At 43.3% G+C, this 22,871-nt stretch overlaps 1 protein-coding gene across 2 annotated transcripts in view; it reads right to left on the reverse strand.

Annotated features, from left to right (window-relative positions):
- Positions 1 to 22,871, reverse strand: part of rsrc1 (arginine/serine-rich coiled-coil 1) — a 324,374-nt gene that overhangs the window by 140,136 nt on the left and 161,367 nt on the right. For both annotated transcript variants that reach the window (XM_034169327.1, XM_034169326.1), the window contains exon 6: positions 4,046 to 4,097. In XM_034169327.1, the coding sequence (XP_034025218.1) occupies positions 4,046 to 4,097 (52 nt within the window). The remainder of the gene's footprint in view (positions 1 to 4,045; positions 4,098 to 22,871) is intronic.

Below are 22,871 nucleotides of genomic sequence, written 5' to 3' on the forward strand. Positions count from 1 at the left end.
CTAAACCTCAGTGTTGTCATTTAAAATATCCCATCAGTGTGAACAGTGTTTGTTTAGCAACATTTCTGTTATTGCATATTTTGCAAATCTATATTGTCCTTTTAATTTTGTTGTAATGGCCACAGCAGGCGGTCACACCACTGAGTCTTGTCTGCTTGAGTTTTCTTCCTATAATCATAAAACACTGAAGGAGTTTTTCCTAAAATGGCTGACAATGTGTTTGCTCATGAAGGTGATTAGGTCGAAACCCTACTCGTTTTTAGTGACTTGAGATGACCCAATCTGGCACTGACCTGATATCTGAGCGCAGGCTCACAAATTGTTACCCCTCACTTTGCTATACCTGTTGTTTGCATGTGTTCTAAGATTTTCTGATGAAACACCTGAATTAACAAACTGGTTAACCATTTTGCTGAAAAACCCAACAGGTCTGTCCACTTGATGTCAGACCAGAATTATTTTCCTTCATAGACATCCTCATATTGTGTAACATTTAAATGAAATCCACCATCCAGTTTAGAAGGAGCTGCACTTACGAGACTCATGTTTAGACAGACTGACAGAGCAGTTCATACATATTCTTCTGTTTATGGAAGGCCATATACAGTTGCATGCAATGGTTTGGGCACCCCTGATAATTTTCATAATTTTCCTTTATAAATCATTGGTTGTCTGGATCAGAAATTACACAGGTGAATCCAATCATGAGAAAGTGTATTTAAGGTGGCCATTTGCAAATGTTTCCCCTCTTTGCATCTCTTCTAATGAGTGGCAACATGGGAGCCTCTAAAGAACTCTCAAATGACCTGAAAACAAAGACTGTTCAACATCATGGTTTAGGGGAAGGATACAAAAAGCTATCTCAGAGATTTCAGCTGTCAGTTTCCACTGTGAGGAACATAGTGAGGAAATGGAAGACCACAGGCACAGTACTAGTTAAGACCCAAAGTGGCAGGCCAAGAAAAATCTCAGATAAACTGAAGTGAAGGATGGTGAGAACAGTCATAGTTAACCCACAGACCTGCTACAAAGACCTACAACATGATCTTGCTGCAGACAGTGTCCCTGTACATCGTTCAACTATAAGTGCACTTTGCACAAAGAGATGCTGGATGAGAGACTAATGCAGAGGAAGCCTTTTCTGTGTACATGCCACAGAGTTGCTTGAGGTATGCTAAAGCACATATGGACAAGCCAGCTTCATTTTGAAATAAGGTGCTGTGGACTGATGAAACTAGTTGAGTTATTTGGACATAACAAGGGGTGGTATGCATGGCAGAAAAAGAACACAGCATTCCAAGAAAAACACTTGCTACCTATGGTAAAATTTGGAGGTGGTTCCATTATGTTGTGTGGCTGTGTGGTCAGTGCAGGTACTGGGAATCTTGTTAAAGTTGAGGGTCACATGGATTCCAGTCAATATCAGCAGATTCTTGAAAACAATGTTCATGAAAATCATTGACAAAGTTGAAGTTGTGCCGGGGCAGGATCTTTCAACAAGACAACAACCCTAAACACTGCTCAAAACCTACTAAGGCATTCATGCAGAGGAACAAGTACAATGTTCTGGAATGGCCATCTCAGTCGCCAGACCTGAATATTATTGAAAATCTGTGATGTGTTTTTAAGCGGGCTGTCCATGCTCAGAAACCAACAAACCTGAGGTGTTTTGTAAAGAAGAATGGTCCTAAATACCTTCAACCAGAATCCAGACTCTCACTGGAAGCTGTAGGAAGTGTTTAGAGGCTGTTATTTCTGCAAAAGGAGGATCTACTAAATATTGATGTATTTTTTTCTATTGGGGTGCCCAAATGTATGCAAATTTTTACACACAACTGCTGGGCTCGACAATAGCACTGGTCCGATAGCCCGGCAGCCTTTTTTACACGTTCCGGGCCACCACGGGCCAGTGAAGTTCATATTTCACTGGTCCGTATGGGCCAGTAAGAATTAAAATCGCTTTGGGCAAATTTATTAGTCTAATGCCGCGTTCACACCGGGCGCGATCAGACGCTATAAATTTGCGGGGGTCGCGTGGCAACGGACGCGCCTCCTTCGCCGGGTGTGTCGCTCTGCTTTTGCTGCGAAAATTCACCCCGGTGCGTCATCAAATAGGAGGAGCTTCCATTCAGCTCGCCGGCTCCGGTTGTCAGTCAAGTTAACATGACGGACCTTGATCACACGGAGCGAGTTGTTGTGGAAAGCTGACAAACGTCATGAGACGTTCCCAATTCAGGCAGTATCATTATTTGCTGCAGGAGCTGCATCTGGATGACGGCTGCTTTCAGCGGTCCTTCCACCTCTGCGGGACCCAGTTTGAGGACCAACTGTCCTGTTCACGCGCGCACATGTAAACAATAAAAAAAAAAGAAAAAAAGAAACTCTGCTCCCGCTGCTGTGGGGCTGCTGCTCGCTCCAAAAACTCTTGTCATAATTGTGAAATAAAGGACAAAAGAGACATAAGTCCTGCTCACAGGTTTCTACCAGAGACAGGACATGCTGCGCCACTTCGCAATGTTCGGAACATTGCGAAGTGCAGACGAACTTTGTCTGAGGAAGAGGAAGGCTGCTGATGCTGAATATGAGAAGAAAAGGGTGAGGAAAACTTGGCAAGCTTCCTGGAAGAAAAGATGGCCATGGCTGGAGTGTGATGAGGAGAGTGAGGTTGTCTTCCGTGGAACTTGTAGGGCCATGCCAGAATATGCTGACAAGTAAGTATAAATATACCAAGTCCTGGTAGACATCTGGTATGATTTCATACGCCAGTTTAAAAGTCTAATCAGTATGACCTTGTGGAAACCCCACGGTGACAACATTAGCAAGGGAGCTTGGTATATGAAATTTAACTTATATTAATTTTGTAAATGATCAAGAAGTAAATTTATTTTGTATTAATGTCTGAGTGTTGAAAAAATTCCTATCAGTTACCTACCAACATTTTTTTCAAAGTTGACTCACTTTAAGGTTTTTATCATGTAGTATAAGAATATTGTGTTTGTTTTCAAGTGTTTTTGCATTAAGGAAACCCAATTCTAATGTCTGAGTGTTGATTTAAAAAATTCATATCAGTTACCCCCCGGTTCGGCGCAGGCGTGAAAGTATGGGCCAGTGATATTTTCATCCAGGCCAGTAACTTTCAAATTCTACTGGCCCTGTGGGCCATGCATAAATTGCCTTACTGTCAAGCCCTGAACTGTTAAGTAGCAGAACTGATCTCTGCCAGGCCAAATGACAGGTTGTTATGAGCTGTCTTTGTGACATCATAAGTTAAAGTATGAATTCTCAGGGTCACTAGGATATGTAGAGATCTTTGTCATGTTATAGGTCCCCTTCTTAAAAGACCTTGAAGGAGGTAAAACGAAAACTGTTGCACAGTGTTAAATTAACACATTTGAATTTATTTGAAGACTCTGAAACATGGATCTTTCTTATCCAAATCACTATCTGCCTGAAGTTTACTCTGCTTCTTGAGTTTCTTGAGTATGACTTCATATGTGTTACTTTCTTTCACCAACAATATATTATGGCATATGAAAACATCCCAAGCATAAATACATATGAACATAGGTTGGCTATGAAAGCAGGAACAGATCAAACAGAGAATGTCTTTGCATCAAGTTTGTATAAACTTCCATCATCAATGAATAAAATCAGTGATTCACTGAAGTCAAAGCTTTCAGCACTTTTTTATAGTCAGTTCACAGCAGGGGTCACCAACCCTGGTCCTGTAGAAAAGCTGTCCGTCACGTTTTCCATCTCTCTCTGCTCCACCCACTGCTAATAAAACAAATCAGGTGTACTCAGCCGATCAAGACCTCGGAAACACAAGACTTGATTAATCAGCTGTAGTTGCAGCAGGAGCACATGGAAAACATGCAGGGCAGGTGATGTCCAGGAGCAGTGGTGATAACCAAAGGTTTACACAGTGTTTCCACCTACAAATAATTGCGAATGGCTGAATAACAGAAGAAATGATAGAGTGACAGAGGTGACCACACCTACTCATTACGTCTTAAAGCAATGACAGAGAGTAAGAAGGACCTACCTGCAGCCTGCAGGACCAAATGCATTCGGACCTTGGCCTGTTCTGCTGGAGTCTAAAAGAGAAAAAGCAAAAAACAACAAAACAATAATAATGATAAATAAACTTCAGCCTCGTGTCAATATAGTGAGTTTTTTTTTGTTTGTTTCTGTTTTTCCCCCTGGTGGACAAGTGCTGAGAATGTGTCCACAAATGTGTCATCTTTGCGGTTTCAATGTTTTTGGTGGTGAAAAAAAAATGGAATGCTAAAATACCCTTGGCCGCCTGAGCATTGTCTTCTTTATAAATTGCAGTTGTTTAATTGGCTTCCCAGTGCAAACAAGATATATATATATATATATATATGTATAGAGAGAGAGAGAGAGAGAGAGAGACGCATACATATATAATTATACCTTTAGTGTTATTTGTATTAATTATTAAGATCCCATTGTCTTATGTACAACGTGTACATGTTCAATCAAGTCTCTCTTATTTTGTCATGTGATAATTTCACAAGGACCACAATGGAAATGAGTGTTTATACTTTATTGTGTTATCAGTGTATCACTGACACATTCACCTCTGTATGTTTATACTGATGTTGCAGAATAAATGGTAAATGGACTGCATTTATATAGAGCTTTTCCATCTGCATCAGACACTGAAGGTGCTTTACAATAATGCCTCACCTTCATCCCGATGTGAGGGTGCTGCCATTCAAGGTGCTCACTACACACCGGGAGCAACTAGGGAATTAAAGACCTTGCCCAAGGGCCCTTAGTAACTTTGCAGTCAGACTGGGATTTGAACCTAGGACCTTCTGGTCTCAAGCCTAATGCCTTAACCATTAGACCATCACCATAAACAATACTTAATTTACGTTTTAACGGAATGGCATCTGCGGGAAGACATGCGCATGCGCATACATGAGGTTTTGAAAAGAGTGGAACTTAGCTCTGGCCACGTGTGATACACATGCACGCTGACGTCCGTGGGATGTCTTGTAAATCACTCCAGAGGTGTCATCAAGTTACAAACACAGCATCTTCAGCTTTAGAAGTGCTTTTTGTCTGTAGCTTTTACATAATATGACAAAGATGTTATATTTACATAGAAACGAAGCAGAGTTAGCAGCTAGCTCGACCTGCCAGTGACAACACCACTCTGACATCTGTGAGATGTCTTGTAAATCACTCCAGAGGTTGTGTTATCAGGTTACAAAAATGTTTTCAGTTTTAGAAGTGTGTATTTCTCACTAGCTTTTACATAATATATGAAAAACGTGTTATATTTAGCCAGAAACAAAGCTATTTTGGAGGGCCAGAGAAACCAGCCAGTGACGTCGCGGTGCTGCTCTACTCTGATTGACTGTCACACCCCCCCACCCTAAAAAAATGGATTTGCATGATTCATAGCATAAAAATAGGAAACAGAATGCGAATTTAAGCTCTTACAATAGGTCAAGGTTAGCTATCTTTGAACTTGTCCAAGATCTGTGTCCGAAGAATGTTCCCTGTGAATTTGAAGACCCTGGCAGTAATAGGACTGGACTTGTGCTGAACACAGACAGACGGACAGATGGACGGACACAAATCCTTCGCAATGCCCGATGGACATATTTTAAAAACCCATGCTCTTGAGATTTGTTTGTAAGACAACAATAAACAACATAACCAGGTATCTGTAAAATCTGATTAGATTACTTTTTGTCAATATTGTGATAGATTCTGATTGACAAGTCAGTAAAAATAAACTTCTCCATCCCAGATGGCTAAAAAAGTGATATAGCATGTTTCTAAAAAAAAATTCAGGGACTTTTCTTTTTTCTTTTTCTTTACTTAAAAGCCCTTGGAGTGGGGGCAAAGAAAAAAAAACAAGGGAAAATGGAAGCTGGGCATGGTGTTTTTTTTCTGGAGGTTGTATATGGCTGCACAGACTCCACTTATTATTAGACGGTATTGCTTAAATTTTCATTGTTACGCAGATGATACCCAGCTTTATCTATCCATGAAGCCAGAGGACACACACCAATTAGCTAAACTGCAGGATTGTCTTACAGACATAAAGACATGGATGGCCTCTAATTTCCTGCTTTTAAACTCAGATAAAACTGAAGTTATTGTACTTGGCCCCACAAATCTTAGAAGCATGGTGTCTAACCAGATCTTTACTCTGGATGGCATTTCCCTGACCTCTAGTAATACTGTGAGAAATCTTGGAGTCATTTTTGATCAGGATATGTCATTCAAAGCGCATATTAAACAAATATGTAGGACTGCCTTTTTGCATTTACGCAATATCTCTAAAATCAGAAAGGTCTTGTCTCAGAGTGATGCTGAAAAACTAATTCATGCATTTATTTCCTCTAGGCTGGACTATTGTAATTCTTTATTATCAGGTTGTCCTAAAAGTTCCCTAAAAAGCCTTCAGTTAATTCAAAATGCTGCAGCTAGAGTACTGACGGGGACTAGCAGGAGAGAGCATATCTCACCCGTGTTGGCCTCTCTTCATTGGCTTCCTGTTAATTCTAGAATAGAATTTAAAATTCTTCTTCTTACTTATAAGGTTTTGAATAATCAGGTCCCATCTTATCTTAGGGACCTCGTAGTACCATATCACCCTAATAGAGCGCTTCGCTCTCAGACTGCAGGCTTACTTGTAGTTCCTAGGGTTCGTAAGAGTAGAATGGGAGGCAGAGCCTTCAGCTTTCAGGCTCCTCTCCTGTGGAACCAGCTCCCAATTCAGATCAGGGAGACAGATACCCTCTCTACTTTTAAGATTAGGCTTAAAACTTTCATTTTCGCTAAGGCTTATAGTTAGGGCTGGATTGGGTGACCCTGGACTATCCCTTGGTTATGCTGCTTTAGACGTAGACTGTGGGGGGTTCCCATGATGCACTGTTTCTTTCTCTTTTTGCTCTGTATGCATCACTCCGCATTTAATCATTAGTGATCGATCTCTGCCCCCCTCCACAGCATGTCTTTTTCCTGGTTCTTTCCCTCAGCCCCAACCAGTCTCAGCAGAAGACTGCCCCTCCCTGAGCCTGGTTCTGCTGGAGGTTTCTTCCTGTTAAGAGGGAGTTTTTCCTTCCCACTGTTGCCAAGTGCTTGCTCACAGGGGGTCGTTTTGACCGTTGGGGTTTTTCATAATTATTGTATGGCCTTGCCTTACAATATAAAGCGCCTTGGGGCAACTGTTTGTTGTGATTTGGCGCTATATAAAAAAAAAGTTGATTGATTGATTGAGTTGACTTAAAGCAATAAAAAAAAAAAGACACAGGCACCCCCCCGGCCCCCTCCTGCCAGAAAAACCCAACAAGAACAAAAAAACAACCTCTATGGACATGAACCTTGTTCATCTTGGTTAACCTTGAAATGACCAGACAATCCAAAGAAAACAAACTACAGGCTCAGAGCTTACTGGGGTACAAGCTGCAACCTGAGATCACGAGAAAGGAAGTCGATGCGGAAGTGCAGTTCCTTGACTTGCTGCTTGAAGCTGGCTCCAAAACAGTGTCCTTTCCCATAGGACGCTGTGTTAAAATATCCAACTTAGAGCAGAAATAAACATGTTTACAGCCAGGTACAAAAAAAGGTTGCGGTCTCTTTCAGCAGTTTTCTCCTCCATGACAACTGTAGGGGAAAATTCTGTAAAATTGGGGGCATGGTTGCTTTGAGTGAGGCCAGTGACTCCGCCTCTCATCTTTAACTTAGTGTCTGCTGGATGCAGCTGGTAGTGGAGACTGTGTTTGTCATTTTGGAGTATTTTATTACAAACTGGATATAATACAGCTTATTGTGTGGTGAAGCATCCTAACGGATCATCTAAGGCATGTCTGTTGCAGCATTCACGCTGATCGAAACTCTCATCGGATTTAATGTTGTATGCTAACGGTATTAGCACTTTTAGCAGCTGTCAGTAGCTTAACCCTTTAGATTCACTTAATGCACAATTACTGAGAAAATATGTGGCTCATAACTTTTTAATGTCACAACAAACTAAACTGTGCCACGCACAACATAGGCCAGACACAGGCTTCATTTTGGCTCTTCTGGGTATCTATAGAAAATCAGTGGATCATGTCACACAGGCTTTGTCCAATATATACACAGTCTATGCTCGTGTATACTTTTAGCATGGCTGGACACATCAATAATTATTGCTACACTTACTACATCGCCTAAGATATCCCACCAAACAGTTCTTAACAGGAAAGGAAACCTCAACATTGACACTAGGACTAACAAGTTTGAGTCCCTTCCACTTACGTGTGTTTTACCTCACTAAAACTTTAACTATAACCCTTAGAATTCAATTAACCCAAGACTGTTCTCAAGAGCTATCCACGGAAAAGCTCACTCATTTACTCGTCTGGTCGTCTGTGAAAAGCCAGCAGGAGGAAAACAGAATGCAACATCATCTCTTGAACACCAGGGAGAATCAATGAGGAAGAGATGAAGAAAAATTCAGAGACAAAGACAGAGTGAGGAATGACAGAGAGAGAAAGAGAGCGAGAGAACAGAAGAGAGGAAAGAAAACAAAAGCTGCTGTAACAAGGCTTTGGAGAGTTGGATAAAAGGGCACAGAGAGCACATTTTACAAAGATCACAGTCAAAGACTCAACATATTCCCCTTCCTACCGTGTGCATGTGTGTGTACGCGTGCACCCTCGTGCACATCAGAAACACTTAACGGGCATGAACTGGGGGAGGGCTTGTGCTTTGACAGCTGTATTGGGAGGCACGGTCCTTTTTCCCTGACATGCTCTCAAAAGGGCCATGCTGTAATTCCAATATCACTGCTATTAGATTTGAGAGTCTTAATTGTCAAGGAAGAATGATGGCTACGACAGGGCGCGGCGCTATAAAAGGTGAGCGCGCAGCAGATTGCTCTCGGAGGTTCTCCCACTGATGTCGCGGCACAGCGGCCCTCGTTACCATGCGGCGGCGGAGACTGCATGTAGGATTAGAGAGAAATTAAATGCTAATGGGGATGGGATCTGAATCTGCTGCCTGGGAGCATCATTTAGGCGACAGGGCCGGGGCGTCGCTGACAGGCGTCGCTGCCTTCCTCCACCTCCACATCTCTTCCTCCCTTCAATCCTTCCCCCACCTCCACATCTCTTCCTCCCTCCAATCCTTCCCCCAACACCCAAGCAAATGGGGAAAAAAAATTGGATTTATCAAACTGTAAACTTGTCACTTTGTAAAAATGTCACTTTTCAACAGAAATTGGTGAAATATAATGACCCTCTTTAATGTATCGATGGAAGGCAGATCAGTGCACGGCACAGACACAGCCTGATGCACATGTGTGCGCACAGCAGGTGACACAGAGGATTGCACTCACACCGACTGCACCACATATAAAATTACCCATCGCTATTATGTCGGAAAAGAAAAGGAACACTTGAGGATGTCACCCCACCCCCCACCCCGACACACACACACGAACTGCTCACTTCCTACCTGGAGACATGATTAGGGCGAATTTCAATCAATTATTGTTCCTGCTTTGTGTGTACTGAAGCAGTTTTCCACTAAAAAGACGAAGTACAGTTTTGAGGGGATAATGTTAAAAAAAAAATTTTGGGCAAAAGTTAAACCACATTACACGGCACAACCTGCCCAACAATTCGTATGAGACAAAAACCACTCTGTGTACAACTAATGATTTACAGGAAGAAGAAACCTCATCTTAACTAACTTGATCATTGTGTACTCTGCAGTCGTCTTCGTTACAGTTTATTATGACACCCCCTCAGTAATTACATTAGCATTTGTTTACATAAGCCTTAAGGCACGTGTCAGCTCATGCATCACCAACACACACACACACACACACACACACACACACCTGCGAGTTCTTCGAGGGTAATATAACACCGAATTAGACAAGTCAGAAAACTGAGGCGATGCTCCTCCGTACTGTCTGAAACTTTGACTAAGTTACGATTATAAATCTCATCAGTGTTATCAACACAGCCACTTTCTTTTCAATCAATATAAACTAAATCCTGAACACAAGTAGTAACAAAGTAAGTAGTAACTCTTCAAAAGAAGCGAATTGTGAGCAGAACAGTACAAGACAACATAATATTCCATTTACACTTAAACTAAAAACCATGTGCTGTGTTTCATAATAATATTTATTTCAGCCATTGCGTGGGAAATGAGGATGTGATGTGGAAAACTCACTGTGCTGTCCTCCACTTCAGACCTTGTATCATAATGTGCACAAATATCTTCATCCACATCTAAAGCTGGAAAAAAGGTTGATTAATTTCTGTAGCATTTGTGGTAGAATGGGGCCCCGCGGGTTGTCTGTGTTCGTGCCTGTCTCCAGATTCTGCAGCTTGAAGCAGATCAGAGTCTCTGACTCCCCTGGATGGGACTCAAGTCCGATGACACGGGTTACTTACGTGGCTAAGCCCCGTACCCATTTAGAGCTGAGACTGAGACAAGGACACAAACAGGCAGTGCGGGCAGGATTCAAACTCGGGTCTAAATATTGACAAGAAAGCTCCTGCCTTGCCCACTATCTACCTGCTCTGCAATAAAGTGACACAAAAGCCCAATCCCAATACCCTCCCTTTCAATCATTTTGCATAAATAAATAAATAAATTATTGTTCCATCAATAGTACTTTCACAAACTGGTGAATAATTATGCCGTGTTCTGCCGGTGGAATGCACAGACAGCTCTGCGCACAGAACTGCTCTCTATGTGCTTCATGCGTACAGAAGGGATCACATTAGCTGTGATCAACCCACAGAGACAGATGTGCATCTATGTTTCTGGGTGTGTTTGTGTTGTGGACAAAGCGTGACACCAGTTGAGTACAAAATTAGTTTATTGTAATTTGATTGCGTGTTTCTCATCATTCCGTAAGGCACAAAAGTGTAACATGATCCACATCAAAGAAACGCTGCTATATCATTTTTCATTAACTTTATTGCAGCCTTCACATGAAAATGACTTTAAAGTACAGCAATAACACTATGTAACACAATTTTTGTTCCTGGCTTCTAAGTGTTATATTTCAACTGATTATGTCTAAAGTCTATGGAAAAATGACTACATTCAGCACAAACTTTGATTTTATTTTTTTTTACGTTCTAGAAAGTTCTAAAAGTTTCTTGAAATTTCTAGATAATTCTGGAAACTTCAAGAAAATTCTGGACAGTTCTAGCAGTTAAAGAATATTCTATAAGACTACTCAGTAGTAGTGAAGGCGAATCGAGAATATTCTTGAAAACAGACAAATTTCAAAATATCATTGTCCTGATCACAGAAGCAAAGTTTCTGTGGAATAACAGCTATTTTCTATTTATTTAAGGCATAACAGGTTAGGAAAACACACTGTGTACCCAGGAACAAAACAAAAATAAAAATTTGTTACATAGTGTAATAATCATGAGCCACGTTTACAATGAATGACTCTTTTTTCTGTCTGGCTATGGGGAGGCGGCGGTATCTCAGCTGTTGAAACAGCAGTCTGTCAAAGGCAATAAGTTACCATCCAGGTTTCAAATGTGCAACATACAGACACAATCAGAACCCACTAAATATCCTTTAAATCTTGATAAATCTCATTACAGGTGCAAACATCACCTATTTGCATGTTTAACACACATCATTTTACGCACTCTATTACACACACCCCACAAAGCATGTTCATTAAGACAAATGTGTTGAAATGGCAATACACATTCTTTTGCGCATTGTAAAGATCTAATCCTCAGTGCACAATTATTAAATCAGCATGAACATTTTTTGAGGGATCTATGATGTTTTGCACATTTTTACATCCAAGCCATTAATAAATCAGGCCACAACATGCTGACATTTGCACAGTATTGTACATCATTAGGTAAGAAACAACAACAAAAAAACTGTATTAATCTGTGTTTTGTGGTTTTGTGCATTCTGGATCAAAACTAACTCACATCAGGGTAGTTTCAGAGTAATGCACTTCAAGCTCAGATAGGATTTCTACCAGTTCATAAATCTCTCCTTCCAAATCTCACATTGCTTCATACATCTCATGAGATTTCACAAACCAGTGCTAATACAGAAATCTGACAGGAGAAAATCTCATTTTGAAATGTCAAATATCTGCCAATGCCTTGTATATTATTTTAAGTACATGTAACCTGGGTTGAAGTTATCTAAGCAGTTTTCTGCTCCGTTATCCTTTAAAAAAATGTGAGAAAACAGAGTAGTGGGAAAATTCAAGACAAGCGCACGGGTTATGTGTCGAGAGCAGTAAATGAAGGATGAAATAGGGTAATTAACATCACATTAGAATCACAGCTAATGTAAAAGGCACTCATTTTACAAAATAAGCAAACTAATGATAACGTAGACACATAAAGGTACGTACACACACACACACACACAAACACACACACCTATGAATGCTTTCCATTCCAAAAAAAACTGTCTTCCCTTTTCTCGCACAGAAACATGCATGCTTCCTCTGCTTGTAATTCATTAGCAAACAATAAAAAGGCGTTAATTGTGTTCCCCAGAGGCCGATCCATGTTCCCCCAACTGGGAGAACAGCACCCGGTACATCTGAAGTGGATTTACGCCTCAATTAGAACTGAACCTTTCCAACCCACACAAACAAACAGACACAGAGGACGGCGTGCGTACGGGAGCAGTGTGGCGGGGCCGGGGGGTGGGTGTGGACATGAGCAGTACACTGCTTATAGTGGCATTAGATTATCGTACTGTGAGAGAAAACGGGCAAAAAAGCACAAAACACAAGACCGCAAGAAAGGAAAGTTGCTGTTGTTTTGGTCAGTGCTCAGAAAACAGAGCAGTCAAAGTGATATGAAGAAGAAATAAGATGAGAAATTCAAGTAGAAACAAGGAGATGGACAAAAAAAGAGGCAAATGTATGCACAGATAAGGATAAGAATTAGAGACGAGTTTGACATTTTTGATGACAGCAGAATAAACAAGCAGATATTTAATAAGTGGACATTAACTATTTGACTGTCTAATTTTGCAGAAGAAAGCACACTTATTTTTTACAGCCTTTTAACCAATGTGGGCTTAGATGGTTTTCTATGCCCTGTAGTTACAAAGTGTTTTTTCATCTCTCTGAGTGCTGCAGTTTAATATTAAGAAGAAGAAGAACCTGTGCATACCATGCAGGAGAGGTAAACTGCTGTATTCAACTGCACATCATATTTCACCATCAAAATTCATTGATTGAATGGGGAACACCATCAAATGACAAGGGGGCCACAAATTTTTTACCTAACGGAGTCCGGGGGGATCCAAATTCAAACCCTGCCACACCACAGACAAAGACAGGCATCCTAGCTAATGTGGCCGTGAAACAATGTTAGGGCTACTCCTTGCATCGCTTTCATCATTCCAAGAGCAGATGTCGGTGCTGGATAACTATATTACCAGAGAGATACTGTAAGACTTAAACTCCTTGCTTTCAAAGGTCAGTATACGAGGGCTGTCAATAAAGTAACGGTCCTTTTTATTTTTTTCAAAAACTATATGGATTTCATTCATATGTTTTTACGTCAGACATGCTTGAACCCTCGTGCGCATGCGTGAGTTTTTCCACGCCTGTCGGTGACGTCATTCGCCTGTGAGCACTCCTTGTGGGAGGAGTCGTCCAGCCCCTCGTCGGAATTCCTTTGTCTGAAAAGTTGCTGAGAGACTGGCGCGTTGTTTGATCAAAATTTTTTCTAAACCTGTGAGACACATCGAAGTGGACACGGTTCGAAAAATTAAGCTGGTTTTCAGTGAAAATTTTAACGGCTGATGAGAGATTTTGAGGTGATTCTGTCGCTTTAAGGACTTCCCACGGTGCGAGACGTCGCTCAGCTCTCTCAGCCGCCGTCGTCAGCCTGTTTCAAGCTGAAAACCTCCACATTTCAGGCTCTATTGATCCAGGACGTCGTGAGAGAACAGAGAAGTTTCAGAAGAAGTCGGTTTCAGCATTTTATCCGGATATTCCACTGTTAAAGGAGATTTTTTTTAATGAAAGACGTGCGGACGGCTCCGCGCGTCGGGACGCAGCCGACGCGGTGCGGCGGCACAGGAAAAACACCTCCGTGTTGATAACCATTTGTAAAATCCAGGCGGCTTTTGATGGCTTTCAGTGGAGTGAGTATATGAGAAATTGTTTAACAGCAGGACATGTTCCAACTTGTCCTTAAGGCTTTCAACAGAGGTGTTTTTCCTGTGGCGGAGCCGCCGCGCGGACCCGTCCGCACGTCTTTCATTAAAAAAATCTCCTTTAACAGTGGAATATCCGGATAAAATGCTGAAACCGACTTCTTCGACTCCTCCCACAAGGAGTGCGCACAGGTGAATGACGTCACCGACAGGCGTGGAAAAACTCACGCATGCGCACGAGAATAGCATGTCTGACGTAAAAACATATGAATGAAATCCATATAGTTTTTGAAAAAAATAAAAAGGACCGTTGCTTTATTGACAGACCTCGTACTTTGTTTTTGTTGCTCTTAAAGGCATACACAATGTTTACTGTCTAATGAATGACAAACTCAAAATCCGCCATACTATGGGCAGGTTATGGGTAAACATTTGGAAAAATGTCCTTCGAGACTTGAGGGTCACTTGCATGTGGTCAATGGCGTAGAAGGCCACAGACTCTGGTCTGATGAGACAGAGATTTACCTCTTTGGGGTAAATGCCAGGCATCCTGTTTGGAGGAAACCAGGCACCATCCCTACAATGAAGCATGGTGGTGGCAGCATCATGCCGTGGGGATGTTTTTCAGCGGCAGGAACCGAGAGACGAATGAGGATTGAGGGAAAGATGAATACAGCAATGTAGAGACATCCTGGATGAAAACCTGCTCCAGAGCATTCTTGACCTCAGACTGGTGACAGTTAATTTTTCACCAGGACAATGACCCTAAGCACACAGCCAAGATATCAAAGGAGTGGGTCCAGGACAACTCTGTGAATGACCTTGAGTGGCTCAGCCAGAGCCCAGACCTGAATCCGACTGAACATCTCTGGAGATATCTGAAAATGGCTGTGCACTGATGCTCCCCATCCAACCTGATGGTGCTTGAGAGGTGCTACAAAGAGTAATGGACAAAACTGCCCAAAGATAGGTGCACCAAGATTGTGGCATTATATTCAAGAAGACCTGAGGCTGTAATTGCTGCCAAAGGTGCATCAACAAAGTATTAAGCAAAGGGTGTGAATACTTGGATAGGTGATTTCTTAGTTTTTTATTTTTAATATATATATATATATATATATATATATATATAAAACATTTTTCATGTTGGCATTATGTGGTAGAACTTTGAGGGGAAAAATTAATTTACTCCATTTTGGAATAAGGTCATATAAAATGTGGAAAAAGTGAAGTGCTGTGAATACCCTCCAGATGCACTCCATGTTTATTGGGGAGATAGAGTTGCATGTAGCATTGTAGTAGGGAAGAAGATGTCTGTCGCCATACCATTGCAACAACTGAGGGCGTTGGATCTCTATAGGCAGAGGACAGAAGCTGAGGAGAAGCACAAGCTGCCATGTTAACCACATGCGTCACAAGTGCAGCCCGTACTCCTGGTTTACGAAACATGTTAATTACAACTCACACACTAATGCATGGACGACCGACACAAACTTCCCCACGCCTCATGCAAGTCAGGCATGCAAAGTGTACATAACTAGTACTATGCCTGTACTCTTTCCTGGATTACCAAACCCTGCGACCTATGCGTGTCCAAAACAAATACGGAGGGATGTGACTTAAGGTGCCCTGACACTTGCATAACTTTGATCCACGCACTTGCACATGGTCGTGACAATCTCCACCCACTGTGTTCCCAGCTGGATGCCATGCTTTGTTCCACTGGATGCCACACGTTGTGCACTGGACGCTATGTATATAAAATAATTATTTTGTAGTGGATTAATAATTTTTTTCTCAGAGTTGGCTGTTGAAAACACCTCTAACCGCTTCCGGAATCACAGAGGACCACTCCAGCAGCAGCTTTTGTTCCCTCTCTCTCTCATGCACTTAATGAGATGGAGAACATATTTGGAACCATCTAAAAAGGTAATTATTTGTCATGTTTATATTGTAATGGCTTGGTAAAAACAGTTGCATGTTCATTCGTTCTTGTGAGCAGCTGTAAAGTACACTACTTTACACCCTCCGTAAATCCTGCGTATAACTATGAAATCATTCAAAATGTGTTTTTCTTTGGAAAATGTCATGGAATGTGTCACTGTGGAAATTAAATGCAAAAAAAAAACAAAAAAAAAACATAAAAAACTTTTGTGGGAAAGCTGACTGAGACGTACAACACTATTAAGAATAAGTCTTTGGTTGTGGAGACTACAACATAGACTTTAATTCTGTGTTTTGTATGGGAATGTATCCAGTGATTACTCATCCAACTAGCATAACTGCGAATACAGCAACACTTAATTGACAATATACTTACAAATGTTACCGCGGGGAATTTAGAGGGGGGACTACTTATGAGTGATATCACTGATCATTTGCCGGTTTTTGTAGTTTTGAATTCTTTAGTTGGCAAAATTGACCAGACTGAAAGTACAAATTTCAAAAGGAAAATAACAGAGGAAACTTTGTAAAATCTTAGAATGGACTTAAGGGATCAAAGCTGGAGTGACATTTACATCGAGGACATTGATCAATCTTATGAGTCATTCATTTCTATTATCTCCAATTTATACGATAAATATTGCCCTTTGGTGTCAAATGTTGGAAATAAGCAAAATGTTGGCAAACCTTGGATCACTAAGAGGCTGCAAAATGCATGTAAAAAGAAGAATTTTCTTTACAAGCAGTTCTTAGTTTTAAGAACTGCTTGTACAGCTTGATGTTGAGAAAAGATATAAGACATAAAAATAAAGTAACTAACATTATGCGATCTTGCAGGCAGTATTATAGTGATTTCTTGGGAAAAATAAAACAAACATTAGGGTACTTGGAAGATTTTAAATGAAGTCATAAATAAGACAAAAGTGTTAAAGAATATCCTGCCCTTTTTTACACAAGTACTGGTACAGTTGTTAAGGCAAATAAAGCTATTGTTATGTGGGCTGCTGAAGAGGAGGTACTGCTGGCCCACCACCACCAGAGGGCACCCTGCTTGGAGTGCGGGTTCCAAGCACGAGAGGGCGCCAGACACAGAAGAAGTGACAGCTGTCATTCATACTCTGCACCAGCTGTCACTCGTTCATCATCATGATCATCACCATAAAGGCCGGACTGCAACTCCACCTCCTCGCCGAGAAATCGACTACCGAAGAGGTAATTTTCTCTGCTGACTCATACGTTGAGTAATAATCTGAACTTCTGTTGCAGCCGTTTTCCTGGTGCTTTCCTTACCTGTGGGATTGGCATTTGGTGTGACAGCGACGGCTTCGCCTCACACCCCAAACCAGATAAGTGGTTAAAACAGGAGCTGCACGAGTGTGTGATTGGAGGTGGAGGTGCTTCCTCCTAACTGTGTGCAGACTGTGGATTACTGAGTGTGCGGACTCACACTCATTTATCTTGTCTTTGCTTTCTGCCAGCAGTACCAGGGTCGACAGCTGAAGACAGAGGCCACCTGGGGACTCGGGACTTGGCGGCTCCGGTGTTCTTCAGACCGTTGGTGGTGGAAGCCGTGTGGGACGCGGCTTCTCTCTCGTCAGGGGTCTTCTATCTTCGAGCCTGCCCACACGTCACCTGGTGTTAATTGACTTTGCAAAGTTTGTGTATTTAGTTGTGTATTGTCACAACATTAAATTGTTACTTTTTGGCTTATTCATTGTCCGTTCATTTGCGCCCCCTGTTGTGGGTCCATGCTACGACACCTTCCCAACAGGATTTCTCGGCCCATCGTCATGGATTCCGAGGGGCGTCAACCCGAGCTTGAACGGCCAATGGAAGAGCCAGGAGCGCAGGCGTCAGCGGGAGGCGTGTTGAGTGAGCTGCAGCAGATCTTAACCGCCTTCACGGCTCGGCTAGATTTAGTGACCGAGCAGAATGTTCTCCTTAACCGGAGGGTGGAGGCTCTCACCGCCAGGGTGGAAGTGCGCGATCAGGGCGCTGCTGCAGCCACTCCTCTTGCTGGTCCTGGGCCCGTAACAGACGTTCCACTGGTCGTTCAACAACCCCCCCCACCGTCCCCTGAAGCATACATAAGCCCTCCGGAACCGTACGGGGGCTGTGTTGAGACGTGCGCAGACTTCCACATGCAGTGTTCGCTCGTCTTTTCACAGCGCCCTGTCATGTACGCGTCAGACGCCAGCCGGGTGGCTTATGTTATTAATCTGCTTCGAGGAGAGGCACGCGCCTGGGCTACGGCACTTTGGGAGCAGAATTCACGGCTCCTAACGTCTTATACTGGGTTTGTACGGGAGTTCAAACAAGTGTTTGACCATCCCAACAGAGGCGAGACCGTTTCGAGCGTGCTGCTGTCAATGAGACAGGTGCGCCGCAGCGCAGCCGAGTATGCAGTCGACTTACGCATCGCGGCAGCGAGGTCCGGCTGGAATAACGTTGTGCTCCGCGCCGCCTTCGTAAATGGACTGTCTCCGGTCCTGAAGGAGCACCTGCTGGCTAAGGAGGAACCGCGGGATTTTGACGGGCTTGTCGATTTGGTTATACGCTTAGACAACCGTTTAAATGAGCATCGTCGGGAGCAGGCCGGGGGGCGTGACCGGGCACGAGCCGTCCCTCCCCCTTCCGGTTCCGAAAAGGTGACGTCGTCCCCACGCTTCACTGCCAGAGAGCTCCGTGTGGCTACAGCTCCCCCTGCTGAGGAGGCTATGGACACGAGCAGGGCCAAAGTTAAGACAAACATCAGACAAAGGAGGCTGGCCCGCGAGGAGTGTTTTGTCTGCGGCTCTTGTGAGCACCGGCAGAAGGACTGCCCCAAACGGTCAAACTACAACGCCCGTCCTTAGAAAATGGGCTAAGGGTGGGCCATAACACGCACGCGGGGAAACCCCACAAATCTGCACGAATCCCAGTAACGATCCTTTGTGGGGATTTAACCCTTCACGCCCCAGCACTGGTAGACACGGGGTCGGAAGGGAATCTGCTGGATAGCAGATGGGCAAAGGAAGTAGGGCTCCCCCTGGTGGCTCTGCCGGCACCATTGCAGGTGCGAGCACTAGATGGCACCCTGCTGCCATTAATCACACATCAGACACAGCCAGTGACCTTGGTTGTGTCTGGAAATCACAGGGAGGAAATCGTGTTCCATGTAACACCTTCTACCTCCCGAGTGATTTGGGGATTTCCATGGATGGTGAAGCATAATCCCCGGATAGATTAGCCGTCCGGGGTTGTGACGCAGTGGAGCGAAACCTGCCACCGGGAGTGTTTAGGATCCTCGGTTCCTCCTGGCACGACGGCTAATGAGGAGGTTAAAGTCCCCCCCCAATCTATCGGCGGTGCCAAAGGAGTACCACGATCTTGCTGACATTTTCAGCAAAGATCTAGCACTCACTCTTCCTCCGCACCGACCGTACGATAGTGCCATCGATTTGGTCCCGGGCGCTGAGTACCCGTCCAGTAGGTTGTACAACCTCTCACGTCCGGAACGCAAATCAATGGAGACCTACATCCGGGACTCTTTAGCTGCCGGGCTGATCCGGAACTCCACCTCCCCGATGGGTGCTGGTTTCGTTTTTGTGGGCAAAAAGGACGGCGGACTCCGTCCATGCATTGATTACAGAGGGCTGAACGAGATCACGGTTCGCAACCGATACCCGTTACCTCTGTTGGATTCAGTGTTCACGCCCCTGCATAGAGCCCAAATTTTCACTAAATTGGATCTTAGAAACGCGTACCACCTAGTTCGGATCCGGAAGGGAGACGAATGGAAGACGGCATTTAACACCCCGTTAGGTCACTTTGAGTACCTGGTCATGCCGTTCGGCCTCACTAACGCCCCCGCGACGTTCCAAGCTTTGGTAAATGACGTCTTGCGGGACTTCCTGCATCGGTTCGTCTTCGTATATCTGGACGATATACTCATCTTTTCCCCGGACCCTGAGACCCATGTCCAGCATGTACGTCAGGTCCTACAGCGGTTGTTGGAGAACCGGCTGTTTGTGAAGGGCGAGAAGTGCGAGTTCCACCGCACTTCTTTGTCCTTCTTGGGGTTCATCATCTCCTCCAACTCCGTCGCCCCTGATCCGGCCAAGGTTGCGGCGGTGAGAGATTGGCCCCAACCAACAAGCCGCAGGAAATTGCAGCAGTTCCTCGGCTTTGCAAATTTCTACAGGAGGTTCATTAAAGGCTACAGTCAGGTAGTTAGCCCCCTGACTGCCCTGACCTCCACCAAGGTCCCCTTCACCTGGTCGGATCGGTGCGAAGCCGCATTCCAGGAGTTGAAACGCCGGTTCTCGACTGCACCAGTTCTGGTGCAGCCTGATCCTGATCGCCAGTACATAGTGGAAGTGGACGCCTCTGACTCAGGGATAGGAGCCGTGCTGTCCCAGAGCGTGGAGGCTGATAAGGTTCTCCATCCTTGTGCCTATTTTTCCCGCAGGTTGACCCCAGCTGAACGGAACTATGACGTCGGCAATCGGGAGCTCCTCGCGGTGAAGGAGGCTCTTGAAGAGTGGAGACACCTGCTGGAGGGGGCGTCGTTGCCTTTCACGGTTTTCACGGACCATCGGAACCTGGAGTACATCCGGACCGCCAAGCGGCTGAACCCCAGGCAAGCCCGCTGGTCTCTGTTCTTCGGGCGCTTTGACTTCCGGATCACGTACCGCCCCGGGACCAAAAACCAAAAATCGGATGCATTGTCCCGGGTGCACGAAGAAGAAGCCAAAGCGGGGCTGTCGAACCCCACCGAGACCATCATCCCCGAGTCCACTGTCGTGGCCTCCCTCACCTGGGACGTGGAGAAGACCGTCCGGGAGGCCCTGGCAAGGAGCCCGGACCCGGGGACCGGCCCCAAGAACAGAATGTACGTCCCACCAGAGGCAAGAGCTGCCGTATTGGACTTCTGTCACGGGTCCAAGCTCTCCTCTCATCCCGGAGTGCGTAGGACCGTGGCAGTGGTCCAGCAGCGCTTCTGGTGGGCGTCCCTGGAAACCGACGTCCGGGACTACGTCCAGGCCTGTACCATCTGCGCCAGGGGCGAGGCAGACCATCGGAGGACCTCGGGACTCCTCCAACCCCTGCCGGTGCCTCACCGCCCCTGGTCTCACATCGGAAATCGACTGATAGAGATAATTTTGATATGTTTTTGATTAAAAATATTATTGATTGTATTGTTAAACCTTTTACGTATATTTGTAACTTGTCACCAATGACTGGGAAATTTCCTTTCAGAATGAAATTGGCTAAAGTGATACCACTGTTTAAATCTGGAGACAAACATGTCTTCCCAAATTATAGACCAATCTCACTCCTGCCACAAATTTCCAAAATTTTGGAAAAGGTATTTTTAAAGAGGTTATATGATTTCATAACTAAACATCACATTCTTAGGGAAGAGCAATATGATTTTAGGAAGAAAAAAAAAAAAATCACACTACTTCACTGGCTGTAATTTATTTTGTTGAACAATTTTCAAATGCAATTAAAAATAAGCAATATACTGTAGGTTTTTTTTTTTATTTACAGAAAGCATTTGATACTATAGATCATACTGTGCTATTGGACAAACTATAGAGTTATGGTATCAGGGGATTGGCATATAATTGGATAGTTAGCTATTTATACAATAGATATCAGTGTGTATATATTGGTGGGGCACATTCTGAACTCATGAAAATTACTTGTGGGTGCCCCAGGGTTCAGTTCTGGGGCCGTTGTTGTTTCTTCTGTATATTAATGACATATGTTTGATTTCCAAGTCAGTCAGTTGTATTTCGTTTGCTGATGATACGACTGTGTTTTGCAGTGGGGATCAATTGGGACAGACCTTGGACATGATGGAGAAGGAGCTACAAAGTTTAAACAATGGTTTGATTCAAACAAATTATTGCTCCACTTTGGTAAGACAAAGTGTATCATATTTGGAAACAAGTCCAGGAGTGATACTGAAATTGAATTGTAACTGATACAAAATTTCTTGGTGTTGTTATTGATGATAAACTGAGCTGGAAAACGCATAATAATTTTGTTGCATAAAGCACAAGATTTAATTTCCCAACACTGATTAACTATTTTATATCATTCATTGCTCGTTCCATACATGACCTACTGTACTGAGGTATGGGGAAATACATATAAAACTAATACTAATCCAATATTTTTGCTGCAAAAGAAAGCTGGAAGAATTATTTGTAACAAATCGCACTCCGAGCCAACAAATCCATTCTTTGCTTGTTTACATATTCTGAAATTCTGGGACTTGAAATTCCTGGGATCATTGATTACATTACAATACAAATTATGTATAAAGTTAAAAATAAACTGCTGCCATACCATTTCCAGGATCTGTTTAAACTGAGGGACTCCAATTATAATTTGAGAGGAATTTTATTTTATTTTTTGAGAAATCAAGGATCAGAACTACTACAAAAAGTCACTGTGTTTCTGTCAAAGGTGTTAACATCTGGAACAACTGTCCAGACAATATTTAAGTACTTGGTACTTTAGGAGGCTTTAAAAGACATTACAAGAATAATAAAATTGCGTGCTATAGTTGAAGACTTAAGTCTATTGATTTGTTATTACTTTCGGGTTTGTGTGTTGTGTACCAGTGTTCTTTTTGGTTTTGTCATCATTTGTGTGCGTATGTATGTACATGTAGGTATGTATACATACATACATACATACACACACACACACACACACACACACACACACACACACACACACACACACACACA

Source organism: Thalassophryne amazonica, chromosome 4 (genome assembly GCF_902500255.1).
Source record: "Thalassophryne amazonica chromosome 4, fThaAma1.1, whole genome shotgun sequence".
NCBI lineage: Eukaryota > Metazoa > Chordata > Actinopteri > Batrachoidiformes > Batrachoididae > Thalassophryne > Thalassophryne amazonica.